This window comes from Macaca thibetana, chromosome X (genome assembly GCF_024542745.1).
Source record: "Macaca thibetana thibetana isolate TM-01 chromosome X, ASM2454274v1, whole genome shotgun sequence".
In the NCBI taxonomy this organism is placed as follows: Eukaryota; Metazoa; Chordata; class Mammalia; order Primates; family Cercopithecidae; genus Macaca; species Macaca thibetana.
This window is the reverse complement of record NC_065598.1, coordinates 97,020,122-97,034,310: the sequence shown is the minus strand read 5'-3', so window position 1 is coordinate 97,034,310 and position 14,189 is coordinate 97,020,122. Positions and strand designations below refer to the sequence as shown.

Here is a 14,189-nt window from a genome sequence, read left to right as displayed (position 1 = left end):
CAACTTTATCAGGTAGGCATTCTTATTGCTCAGAAAGGGTAAGTAGGTTCCTAAAGGTCACACAGTTAAGTCATTGATAGAAGTATGATTTGAACTCAGGTTTACCTGACTCCAAAGCCTGCATTCTATCAACTTATCCACAATGCCTCACCCCTAATAAAGCCCGCCAGAAGCCAGAAGCTTTGATGATAGAGGGTGGAGAAAAAAAGTGGCAGGCATGCACAGACAGCTAGGGAAAGCCGAACAACTGAGAAAAAAACTGCCTTTAGGCTCTTACAGAGCTACCCTTAGTTTGGGGAGAAATAGGTGGGCTGAAAACTTATAGATAGAACGTAAAAGGATGGGGAAGAGAACAGATGGGACCTACTAAGATGTAGGACAGCTATGAGAGGAAGAGGAGATGGGAGCAATCATCCCCTTCATTTATACATCGGCACTTTTAAGTTTAGAAAGCATTTCCACATCTGATTTGAATTCCCATGACCACACTGTGAGGTAGTTAGAACAGGTATTATTCCTCCACTCATTTTTTGTCCTTATAAAGAACAAAAACAAATGGAAGCTAACATTTCGAGAACTCAAACAAGTTACTCAAGGTGACTTAAAACTGAGGCTCAGATCCAAGTCTCCTGACTTCTAAAGCAAGGCTCTTTCCCCAGTGCCAGCATAGGAAAGGGAGAAGTGGGTGGGCTGAGGAAAGGGGGATGCACAGGCTGAGAGGAGAAGGACAGGGTGCAGCAGCAAAAGGAGCCCAACACCATCTAAGCCAATTCCCTAAGGGACCTGTTTCTTACCGGAGGTTATGAGACTTCTTTTTTATTTCATTCCAACACAGATTCATGGCTGGTGGTTCCAGGGGTCCAGAGGCACCAACGGACCCGTTCAACAGCTTTAGGCTTAGGCAGGGAACCCCAGCACCATCTTGAGGAGGTGCAGGGCTGGTGACAGCAGCTCTAACCTGGACAGAAACACAAACATCCTGTGATCCTTGAATTGTGCCCCACCCTGGTCTGCACCAAGCCAAGGGTGAGAGAAGTGTGAACAAGGGGAGAGAAGGGCTGCTGCCAGGGTTCAGAAACGCTATTCTCTGTGTGTTCAGGGGTTGAGATGAAGAAAGACCCTGTGGTCCTGTTCATTGCCAGGTCTTCTCTTGGTACAGGTCAGTTACATAGAACTGCTGCCTACTATTATTGTTACTCATTATTATAAATTTTGGCCCTAGGGAAAGGTTAACATTCCCAAGCTGGGACCCCACCCCTCAGGACCACTGCCCAGATGGGGTCTTGGAAGTACCTACATTAGGTAAGAAGCTGCACAGAACTGCCCAAATTCTGGACAACCATACCATTCCAGGTAAGCTGTTGGCTCATACTTCAGGGTCCTACAGTTTACCCAACCTTCTAGAAAAGCAAGCTGAGAAGTTTCTCCATAAAGATTTATAGAGGGAGTAGACTGGCAAGAGAGAACGATCAGTGATCTATGTCTTACTTCCCATATGAACCTTGGCTTTGATGTGTCTACCACCCTTCCCCACCTGTACTTCCCACCACAGTCAGGAAGCCTGGACACAGTCTTCAAGAGAACTGCTCATAAAGATGAGCGGAGGACTCTGACCAGAGTTGGTGGCCAAGAGGACAAGCCATGGAGCCTGCCAAAGTCTAGTCTTGAGCCCTCAGGCACATACTCTATCGCTTGCTCTCCTGGGCACTGGTAAGGCCCTATGGGAGGAATTGTGGGGTTTGGGGGAAGGGTGGTTATCCCAGATAGCCCCAAGGAAGGTAGCTACCTATAGCACAGTGCCAGAACTGCCCAGCCAGGGGGACGGAGCAGGCGGAGGGAAGGGGAATTGGAGGAGGAAATCAGCCTGGGCTGTTCTACCACAGACTAGAGAGACCCACGCCTGCCTACCTGCCTGTCAACACGCTTGCATTCATTTGGAAAGAAAATAGCCCTGCTAGTCAGTGGTTGAGACTCTTGTAGTCTCCCCTTGCCCCCAAACCATATTTCTTCCCCACACAAGACTCTCCAGACAATTTAGGAAACCAATTATCCCATTAAAATCATAGCTCACAGCCACACCGACAAAGGGAAGTGAAGAAGCAGTCAAGCTATGGGAAAAGCTCAGCACTCAGCCAGCCTGTAGCCCCAGAAGCTCACCCTACCTGTGCTGCCTGGGGAGTCCGTAGCAGGATCCGGCAGCTCCATGATCATCCCTCACCAGGAATCCAGACCTAGTGCCTGATGAGCCACAGACAGGCAGAATCCTGACAGGCTCTAAGCAAGCCCTCTCAGGGAGGCAGGCGGGGCTGAGCCAGGCCAGGAGGCGGGGGTTGTCACCCTGTTTGTTTACTGACCCCCCAGGAATCTGGAGGGGGCGGCTATGTCAGGGCCTGGCTGGTGAATCAGAGCTTTGTCTCTGGAGAATTCCGGTTCACTCCCAACTGGGCCTGCCACACCGGGGCCAGGATGGCCCTCTCAGGCTGGCAAGGATGGCAGGAGTGGGACTGGGCATTCCATGGTGCTGAGGAGGGGCATGCAGAGGGTAGCTTCTGTTGATTTATTTTCCCTTTCCATGGAAGACACAAAGGGGTCACTCTGCCTCTAGGCCCACCCCTCCCCTGAGGTGGAGGATAAGATCAGACCACCTTGGTGACAAGCTTCTGGTAAGCAATTTCCCCAAGACATGATAAGAGGATGGGCTTGGAAAATAAGCCTTGTCTTAGACTAAGTAAGCCTCCTCAGAGACAGCAAGGAAGGTTTCAGGGACAAAGGACATGGGATGGCAGCATCGAGAAGCAGGGGCAGCAGAATTCCTCTGAATGTGATTATCCTTGGGTGAGTGCAGAGGCCAGGAGATTTGTCAGAGTCCACTGTGAAAATAGAGGGGTGCTCTGCCCTGCCTTTGAGAGGTAGAGAGGAGTGGAGGGAGAGCCATAGCCCTCAGACCTCTCGCTGCACCCTGAGGCCAAAGGGAAATGGACGGTTTATGGGCATCCCATTGAACCTTCACAGGGGAGGGAAACGGGTCATTGGGACCCAGCAGTTCCATGTAGGCAGTCATTGCCAGGGAGGCTCCTGGGCCCTGCCTGTGCTACCCTGGGTGGGGGCAGGGGAAGGCCCTTTCCCATAAGCCACTGGCCTGAGGGGTAGGGCCCCTCCTGAAGTGGCCACTCTTCTCCTTTTCCAGCAGACTTGTCTGGGAAAAGGTTAACATTCCCAAGCTGGGCCCCCATCCATCAGCACTGAGGGAAAACACATCGTTTTCACCAATAAGTGTTCTGTTCCCATCCTCATTTATCTCCCACAGAGTCTTCTGGACTTTCCAACAGTTCCACATTGTTTCCATGCTGAGGCCCACCTACAGGAATAGTTGGAACAGCTGCCTGACTCTTTCTGGGGTTCTGGGGTGGAGCCAATCAGGGTGGCTGGGGGATGGCAGGCCAAGAGCAGGGAGTTGCTCTACCTCTGGGCCATAGCTTCCCTCGTGCTGGGTCCTCTGCACTGCAAATGCCCCAGCGTTAGCAACAGCCCCTTGTGACCCAGCCACAACCAAGCTGTCCTGATTCTGAGGGGAGCACCCACCGTGAGCTGGGCTCCACCCATGTCAGCTTTGCATTCCCTGCAGACTTCTTGGTTTCCTAAACCCCCACCCAGCTGCCATACTATTCTCCATCACCCTGCTCTCCCTCTCCTACTTCCCCATATACTCTCAAGTCACACCTAGCAGAGCCAGGCACACAATAGGCAAATGATGAATAGTAATGTTTTATTTCCCCTTCCCTATCAATTGCCTTCTACTTCTGGCTTTTGCAGCCAGGATATTTGCTTCTTGCACCCCACTCCCCTTGAGGTTCTCTATCCATCCCTTGAATCTTTGAGAAAAAGGCTGCAGAAAAGGAAGAGAAACTGGATTGTGGCAGAAGAGAGAAGTTGGGCCATGCCATCGGCAATCACAAAATGAAGCCCTCAGGTTTCCCTGACTACATGGTGGTGCTTGGTGGGGGTAGACAATGAACAGGGTAAGCCTTTTGGAAGGGCTCAGTTTCTCAATCCCTCAACCCTGTGAAAGTCCCACTCTAGGGAAGGGGTAGGTTAATGGGGGAGTCTACGTTGACCCTTGCTTTGAGAATATGCTCCAGGCAGTAATTTCTTTCTGGTTGGATGTGGGAAAATAGCTCAGGGGGACCTGACTCTAATGCCTCTCTGGACCTTGACTTTCCTTCATTACTGCCCCCAAAATGGGCTCCCCAGCATCCACATTCTCCATCCCCACTTCCTTTTTCCTCCCTTCTTCCTTCCTGTATATTCAACTGCTGCCTGCCCCCCAGCAGTGACTCAGCACTGCAGCCCATCTGTGAGGCTCCAGGGGACATAGCACTTTCTCACACTCCCATAGCCTCTGGACCCCCAAAGTATTGTAGGGCAACCCAAAGTATGCTTAGGCATCTCCCTTCTCCAGTCAACTTTCCCGAGACCTCACTCATTGTTGGGAAAGGGGGCTGCCCTCCCTACTGTCTCACATACATCCTCTACCTGCTTACCAACATACACAGGCGGGCACATACACCACCACCATCACACTACTACAGGAGCAGAGAGAGAGAACAGGCAGATATGGAACTCAGGGAATTCTAAGTGGGGCTGAGCCAGGAGCTATGAAAAAGGCTAGGAACTTGAGAGGAAAAGCTGATGGCAGGAGAGAGACACCTGCAGAATATGGAAGGCATGCCACAGAGAAGCCAAGGCAAAGGAAGGACCTGCCTTGTCCTAGACCATGCCCTGAAGGATCATACTCTTCTAGGACATTCCTGGACCTGTAACTCTTAGAAGGTTAACATGAAACCAGCCCCGCTCAGCTGCAGTGGGGCCTCTGAGCTGCTCAGCCCAATGCTCTTCCTTTCCCTATGCCCCCCCATAAAAGACATTATGAGTAATGAAGGATGGGCCCAATATATTCCCCACGCTATCCAAGGGATTGCATGTATACAGAGAATGCCCCTGAGCCTTAGGAAGTGTGGGTACCCCAAGGATACACAGATCCTGTGTCCACTCTTTCTCCACAGGTCTTTCTTTTACTATCAGATTCTTACCTGAGGGTGGGGGCAGGTGCTTCGGAGGCTGCTGCTATGATGCAACTGGTCAGCTGCCTGCCAATCATGACATCGTGGGAGGGTATAAGGGCATCCCTGCATGACCATAGGTTGCATAAAAACCAAGGCTCATGGGGAGGTGAGGATAGGCAGTGCACCAACTATTGATCATTAAGCACCTGGAAAATCAATACAGAGAGATTTCGAGTCAAGACCTAGAAAAGCCTATGAATCAAGCATCTACCCAGAGGTGGCTTGACCAGATATACAAATAAGTATTCAAAGCCTACTGACCTACCCAGGCCACCATGTACCATAAAATACTTTATTTAATTACTGACCAAGGAAGCATTTATTGTTTACCTATAGTGCTTTGTGCTAGAGACATAAAGATAACTGCTGAGATATCAAAGCCTAAGGGTGGAGGTGGGGGAGACGGGTAGGGGAGGCAGTCATGTATGCTGATAATTATAATAAAATGTTACATAGCAAATGCTAAAATCAAGAGTTTACCAAAAGGCTAAGGGAGCACACAGTGGGGAACAGCTAACACCGAGAATGTGCACATATTTCAGAAAAAGGACACTTCAGATGAGTCTCAAAAGATGAGTAGATATTTGCTTGTGCAGAGGAGAAAGGGAGAATGGCATTCCCAGCAGACGGATCCACCTGTTTGAAGGTGGATGTCATAAAAAGGCCTAGCATGTTCAGAGGACAATGTGATCAGTATGGTAGAGTTTAAGAGGCACAGAGATGAAAAGACATGGGGGCTTCCCCTGAGGAGTATCACATACAGACAGAACAAATGTGGAGAAAATAATGGCCATAAAGTGTTATTTGAGGTCATAATAGAAGTGTTTATGGGATGAAGTGAAGAGACTGATGAGGGAATCGTGAGTTCTATCTGGTCATGTCAAGAAAAGTCTCCCTAGAGGAAATGTGCTTGAGGTGAGTCATGAAAGAGAAACAGATTTGTCATTAGGCAGTGAAGGTTAAAAAAAAATACAAACATGAAAATTAAATGTATGTTGTGTTCGGTGTGACCAGAGTACAAGGTACGTGCCTTGTTGTGTGTAGCAGGAGATGAGGCTGTGGCCAGATTGGGCCATGCCTTGAATGACAAGCAGAGGATTGTAGGCTTTATCTTGTAGACAATGGGGAGGTACTGAAGATTTTAAGCAGAGAGTGACATAATGAAATTTGCATTTTATTTTATTTATTTTAGACGGAGTTTTGCTTTTGTTGCCCAGGCTGGAGTGCAGTGGCACGATCTCGGCTCACTGCAACCTCTGCCTCCCAGGTTCAAGCGATTCTCCTGCCTCAGCCTCCTGAGTAGCTGGGATTACAGGTGCCTGCCACCATGCCCCACTAATTTTTTTGTATTTTTAGTAGAGATGGGGTTTCATAATGTTGGCCAGGCTGGTCTCGAACTCCTGACCTCAGGTGATCCACCCACCTCGGTCTCCCAAAGTGCTGGGATTACAGGCATGAGCCACCGCACCCGGCCAAGATTTGCATTTTAGAAAGAGCCCTCTGCCTTCCTTGTAGAGTGATTCTCCAAAAGGAAGAACCTGTTGAGAAGCTGTTAGAATAGGCAGGCAGTTGCAGTGAAGATGAAGCAGACAGCATGACTCTGAGGTACATTAGAGAGGTAAAATACACTGGGCTTGATGATCAATTGGATGTGAACAGTAAGGGAGGAGAAGGAGTCAAAGGTTTCTAATTTGGGAGCTGAGTGGATAATGTTGCCAAATGCAAGAGAAGGAAAACAGGAGAAAGTATATTTGCTGTGGTAGGGAATGGGGCAGTGTTACATAATAAGCTATGCTTGAGACATATTCAGCTTTAGATGTAAAGAACTAAGCTTAGTAAAGGAGAAATATGGGGACAAAATTTAGATGTACAAACCAATTGATGGTTTAGAGAATGTACACAAATGTGATGAGAATGGGTGGCAAAGATGATGCTAGGAAATAATAAGGTGATCTCTTTTAGTGTGGGGCAAAGACACACAAACCCTGATTCAAAGGGCCGGAACTGAGCATCTTTTATTCATGATGCTGATAATTAAATAACCACTATTTTTAGACTCTATTCCAGTGGTTCACAACGTTTTAGATATAAGGGGCCCTTCTTAAGACTAAAAAAAAAAAAATCTCACTTCACCCACTCTCACCCACAATAGTAGCTGTAATTTTAGAACGTACCGAGTGAGAAAAACATTTATGCATTTAAAGATCTGTGGACTCCTTGCATTAAGTACCCACCCCTCCTCCTCAGGAGACTATAGTCCAAGGAGTGAAGATTATTACAAATCACAAGGGCACAAGAGGTTGTGGTCTAAAGGGTACTTTGCTGTAGTCAAAGTCCCTAGAGATTATACAGCTATGTAGCTACTCATCCCCAAAGAATGACTGAAAATATGGCTCATCTGTGATCAGACACCACAAAAGCATTAGTCACTTAGATTAAAAAATGAAGTACTGCTATGGATGTGTTATAAGCATAAAGGCTATAAGAGGCTTGCTTTCAGACCTCTTTTTATGTTAACATTTTTATTTTTGCTGATTATAGAAGTAATACATGATCTTTATAGAAAAACTGGGAAATACAAAAAATAATAGGGATGAAAATAAAAATAATCTTTAATATTACCACCCAGAGATAATCATTACTAACAGCTATGAAGTTTTAATTTTTCTCTGAAAAATATATACATACACTTTTAAAATAAAATTGCCATCACATGCTATCATTTCGTATCCTGCTTTTTTCACTTGTCATTATACCATGGTCATTTTAGAATGTCATTAACTATTCCCTTAAAACATGATTTTTTTTTTTTTTTTTTTTGAGACAGGGTCTCTCACTTTGTCACCCAGGCTGGAGTGCACTGGCGTGATCTTGGCTCACTGCAACCTCCCAGGCTCAAGTGATCTTCCCGCCTCAGCGCCCCCAAGTAGCTGGGACTACAGGTGTGCACCACAATGCCTGGATAATTTTTTGTAGTTTTGGTAGAGACGGGGTTTTGCCATGTTGCCAGGCTGGTCTCAAACTCCTGAGCTCAAGTGATCAGCCCGCCTGTGCCTCCCAAAGTGCTTACATTACAGGTATGAGCCACCACGCCCAGCCTAAAACATGATTTTTAACAGCTGCATTGGAAGTACAGCACTGTGACTGAGGCCATGGGCACTGGCATCAGACAGACCTAGAGTCAAATCCACACTATTCAGCCTATTAGCAGTGTGGCCCAGGACAAGTTAACCTCTCTGAGCCTCAGTGTCCTCATCTGCAAAATGGGGATAAATAATGATAGCATCCTCACAGAATTATTCTAATGATTAAAGTTAATAATTTAAATAACTTAGCACAGTGTCTGGCAACAATGCACAACTCAGTAAGGGTTAGCTATAGTCATTGTATAGTATTCCACTGAATGGATACACCATAATTTAACAATTAGACATATGTTTATAGTTCTTCTTTTTTATAAATCAAAGTGCAAAGAACAACCTTGTGCATATTTGTGATTTTCTCCATGGGATAATTGCCTATAAGGGGGAATTCCTGGATCAAAGGGTTTATGATATATATTTCTAAATTGCCCTAGAAAAAGTTACATCATTTTATACGACTACTAGCAATGTATAAGAGTGCCAGTTTCCCAGCACACTTGCCAACAGTATGTATTCTTACTTTATTTGCCAACTTAGTGAGTGAAAATGGCATTTTGAGGATTACTTTGCATTTCCTTAATTGCTAAAGATATTTAGCTTTTCCTCCACACCTTAGTGGTCGTTTTTATCTCTTTTTTCATCAACTATCTCTTTTCTTCTGAGATTCATTTATCTCCAGATTAACTTCCTTCTTTCTTATTCCTCTACTGACCTGATGCTAGGTTGAGGCTTCACAAAACAAAACTAAGGTAAACCCAGGAGTCAGAGAATTCAGACCTTCTAATACCAACACAGGCAGGAAAGGAATAGATTTCTTCTGGTCCTAAAATGACTATCCTCTGCTCTTTCAGACCTTACCCCTGACCTTGACCTCAAGTCATATTGCCACTCTAGGCTTAGTTTGCTAATGTATCAAATGTTAATGTTTAAGGGTTGCTAAGCACCAAACACTATCATTCCCTGTATTCATATAGCATGCCTTTGTAGTCTGTTGCGCTGTCTTTCATGATCCTAAGCACAACCTAGTAAAGTTGTCCCAGCCAGAATTAAGATCCCACTTTACAGATGAAGATGCTGAGATGCAAGCGAACCAGGGCCTCCTGATTCCTGGGCAAGTGCTCTTTGTTATACACAAAGATTCTTCTGCCTCTATCTAGCTCAATCCTATCTCAAATCACCATCTGCACATACTGATTCTTTTCCTATTCCTCTTTTTAATTTGCAAAAGCTATGAGAGATTGAAGATGAATCAGACTTGGTCCCCAACTGGTCAAATGTAGGAAACAAGACATGTAAACAAAAAAAAGTATAATTTTGGGGGGAAAATTATTCATACCCTACGTGGGTGCTGTGGTTTGAACATCCATCCCCAATGTGACAGTATTGAGAGCTGGGACCTTTAAGAGCTGATGAGGGCTTTGCCCTCATGAATGGATTAATCCATTCATGGATTAATGAATTAATAAGTTATCATGGGAGGAGAATTCATGGCTTTATAAAAAGAGGAAGAGAGATCTGAGCTAGCACACTAAGCCTTCTAGCCATGTGATACTCCATGCCATCTTGGGATGCTTCAGAGAGTCTCTACCAGCAAGAAGATCCTCACCACAGCCCCTCGAACTTGGACTTCTCAGCTTCCACAATGGTAATACATAAATTCCTTTTCTTATAAATTACTCAGTTTCAGGTATTCTGTTATAAGCAACAGAAAATGAACTAAGACAGCAGGACACAGAAGTCATGCTATAAGAGGTCACAGAGGAGGAACTGTTCACTTCTAGTTGGAGGGATTTGGGATGTATTTATGGAAAAGAAGCTTTTGAGCTAAGGTGAAAGAGAAGATTTTGACATATGCAGGAGTGGAGGATGCTTTTTGGGGGGCAATAAGCCTTCCCTGCCCTCCCCTAGGGATCCTGCTGGACATGAAACTCTGGCTTTTTGCCACTACAAATACTCTTCCTGATTCTAAAAGCCATACACAGGCTGTTTCAGGAGGATTCAGTGGGAAGGCATTGTTTCTCTTGAGCAGAGATAAAAAGCTTTAAAAACACAGGGGAAATATTAGGATTTCAGTATGAAAGCAAGATTGTTGGCTCATGGAGGACAAAACCCACACCTGATATTTATTTATATCCCACATATTTTTAACACAGTGCTAGGCACCCAAAAACTGGAGATGTCTAGGAACATATGCTACTTAAATTTGTGTGGAATAATGTACAATGTTAGCATTTGAAACAAGTACAATAACAAGTACGATGTCGGCATTTGAAACAAGGCTTGAAATGGCAAAAAAAAAAAAAAAATGCAAAAACTTAAATGTCTGTCACTAGGGGACTGATTAAATAATGGTGTATCCATACAATGGAATTCTATACAGCTACTTTAAAAATAATTAAGAACTCTATGTGCCAATACAAAATGATCTCTTATGATATACTTTAAGTAAAAAGAAAACAAGAGAAAAATCAAGGTGGTGGTTAGTCTACACTTGTATACTAAAAATATGTGCTTATCGATGCAAAAAAAAATCTTTGGAAGTATACAAAAGAGCCTGTTACCATTGAAGAAGGGAACTGAGCAGTAAAAATTCTCCCCATCTCTTTGGGATTTCTACTATTTCTGCCCTTTTTAAAAATAAGAAATACACCTATAAAAGTACATAAAGCATATATGCAAAGTATATTAAATCTTTATAAAGTAAATTCATATAATCACTTCCCAGGTTGAGAAATAGAATTATTCCCCACACCACATAAGCCCCATGTTGCCAATAGAAGATAAAATTTTTTACTAAATATCATTTTGTACTTTTTGAATTTTGACCCATGTGAACACATTACCTATTTAATAACAGCTAATTCTTCACCCCCTCTCCACTCCCCACCAAAATGCAAGGAGGTCATCAACTATTTTATGGAAAGATTGGTGTGGCAGCTTTTCCATAGCCAAATAAATAATAACTGTATTCTGTGTTTTATGTATATTAACTAAGCAGTCTACATACATTAACTCCTTTAATCCTTATGACAACACTATAAAGTAGTTACTATTGCTATCCTCATTGTGTGGATAAGAAAATGGAGGCACAGAGATGGTAAGTAACTTGTTCAGAGTCATATTGTGAATACATCGTGAAGAGCTGGGATTTGTACCCAGGCAGTTGTGTCTCAGAATACAAGTTATTTACCATTATGCTACTCTGCCTCTGTAAATTCTAGAACCCAGGCTCTGAGGCATTGTAATCACTGATACCTGGATAGTGGAGACAATTTTTGGCTATGGACCACCAGGTGGGAGCCCAAGCATTGACTCAGTTATGCCACTACTCAGGCAAAGACACAAGCAATTAAAAACAGACAGGATGCAGTGAGTCTAAGGTCTGGGGCAGCACTAGGCTGGCAAACAGTGAAAAGCACTTAGGTGATCTTTACAGGACATCTGAGAAGTGAAATTCTGGTCAAGTCTCCTATTTTGAGCTCAGAGCCTCCCCAATGCCTAAAGCTCAATAAATTTTTTTTTTCCAGTAAATAAGCTCTTTCCATCTAGAAACCAGAGAAATCTAAGAGCCTATGTTACAAAAAGACCTCCAGAAGTGGACAAAGATGTCTGCTGCAGTATTGTTTACAATCGCAAAAATCTGCATTCACTCAAATGTCCACCAACAGGGGACTGGTGAGTAGACTATGTCTGAGACATATCACAGCATGATTGTCTGGGGCATAGGCTCTGAACCAGGATGCTCTGGCTTGCACCCTGCCCACTTATCAGCACAGATATGGACAAGCTCCCCAGTCTTACTGTGCTCCAGTACCCACATCTGTGAAACAGGGATAACAAAAAAGACCTACATCTTAGCTTTGTTGCAAGGAGTTAATTCATAGTTTCTGGCATTTAGTAAATATTCAACTGTTATTTATTATGATAGCCACTCACATGGTAGAATATTATGTAGCTGTTAAAAAGAAAGAGGTAGATCTATATGCACTGATTTGGACAGATTTCAAAGTTATATATTTTAAGCCAAAGAAAACAAACAAATGTCAGAATAGCATGTGTAATGGAACTCCAATTTTGTAAAAACAATCTACTGTGTGTATGTGCAGAAAGGAAGCCTGGACATCTGTTTTTTGTTTTGTTTTTTTGTTTTTTTGGTTTTTTTGAGACAGAGTCTCACTCTGTCGCCCAGGCTGGAGTGCAGCTGGAGTACAGTGGCATGATCTCAGCTCACTGCAACCTCCACCTCCCGAGTTCAAGTGATTATCTTGCCTTAGCCTCCCAGCCGAGATTGTGCCACTGCACTCTAGTCTAGGCGACATAGCGAGACTCCATCTCAAAAAAAAAAAAAAAAAAACAAAAAACTTGCAAACATTTATGATTCTTGGGAGAACAAATTCAAGAGATAGGGAAGACTTCTAAGATGAAGAGGTTCTGTAAAGAACAGGGCAATGGGAAGGAGACCCCCTTCCCATGGGCTACAGATTCCTCTCCCCAATCCAAGGTAACACTGTATAACTGTCTTTCCTCTCACACCACTGCCTTTCTTCCTGACAGCATGGCAGTAAAGAGAGAAGATACACATTTCATTGGTAACAAACTTTGTTATACTTCCTAAAATAATTCCTGCAATGCAGCCAAAAAAACAAGGTTCTGCTTCAGATGTACCTCATTTAATGAACAAATCATAGAAACTCGGATTTTCAAGCTAGAAAGGACCTTTGAGATCATCTAGGCCAATCCCCTCATTTACAAATGAAAACAAAGAAACATATTCCTGAGAAGTTTAGCTGTCAAGCAATTTTGCGAAATAAAATTTATTATCCAATTAAAAAAATCAGAGATGCATCCCCATGGGAGAAAACTGTAAGAGCCAATTAATGCAATAAACCTGAAACCTTTATACACTGATGGTGGGAGTGTAAGTTAGTACTATTTTGCACAGTGATTTGACAATATCTCCCAAAGGTGACAATGCACATACCCTGTAAGGGACAATTCCACCCAGATATTTACCCAGTACAAACTGTCACCTAAGAATAGCTACACAAGAAAGATCACAGTACCTCTGTGATTGCTCAAAACTAGAAATAGCCTAAATGTTCATCAACAGCAGAATAGATAAAGTGTGATATAGTCATTAGAGGAGTATACAATAGTGAAAAAAATGAGTAAACTAGAGCCCCGTGTTATACAACATGGATGCTTTTCACAAATATAACATTGAATAGAAAAAATAAGTTTCAAGCCAGTTGCATTGGCTCATGGCTGCAATCCCAACACCTTGGGAGGCTGAGGCAGGAGGACTACATGAGGCCAGGAGTTTGAGATCAGCCTGGACAACATAGCAGGACCCTGTCTCTATGAAGGAAAAAAAAATTAGCTGGGCATGGTGGTGCCACCTGGGGGGTGGTGAGGTTGGAGGATTGCTCCAGCCCAGGAGCTCGAGACTGCAGTGAGCTATGATTACACCAATTCACTCCAGCCTGGATAACAGTACAAGATCTTGTCTCTTAGGAGGAAAAGAAAAGAAAAGAAAAATCACATTGCAGAAGAATACATATAATACACCACTGATATAAACTTTTAAAACATATAAAGCAGTAGTATATGTTGTTTAAAAATACATACATGTATAGTAAAAGTATATACATCAATGCATGGGAATAATAAACACCAAATCCAGGATAGTGGCTACTTTGGAAGGAAAGAGAGAACTTTAATCATGGAGAATAGACAGAAGGTTTCAACTCTACTGGTAATGTTTCTTTACTAAGCTGTGCAGTGAATAACCTGATTTTCACCATATTATTTTTATACCTTTTTGAATGTACGAAGATATTTCATAACACATTGTTTAAAAGAATGCAACAAAGCCCATGCTGAAAAGAAAGTTGACAATTTTTGCATATAACAAAATACTAGA

At 43.6% G+C, this 14,189-nt stretch overlaps 2 protein-coding genes across 4 annotated transcripts in view; both read right to left on the bottom strand.

The window, feature by feature from the left end:
- Positions 1 to 14,189, bottom strand: part of RPL36A (ribosomal protein L36a) — a 220,536-nt gene that overhangs the window by 161,423 nt on the left and 44,924 nt on the right. The gene's annotated exons all lie outside the window — the stretch shown is intronic.
- The window catches only part of DRP2 (dystrophin related protein 2), a 44,100-nt gene that overhangs the window by 27,078 nt on the left and 2,833 nt on the right, over positions 1 to 14,189 (bottom strand). For both annotated transcript variants that reach the window (XM_050775915.1, XM_050775916.1), the window contains 2 exons: positions 5,091 to 5,269; positions 795 to 958 (listed from right to left, as the gene is read on the bottom strand). In XM_050775915.1, the coding sequence (XP_050631872.1) occupies positions 795 to 958; positions 5,091 to 5,207 (281 nt within the window). In that variant the 5' untranslated portion in view covers positions 5,208 to 5,269. The remainder of the gene's footprint in view (positions 1 to 794; positions 959 to 5,090; positions 5,270 to 14,189) is intronic.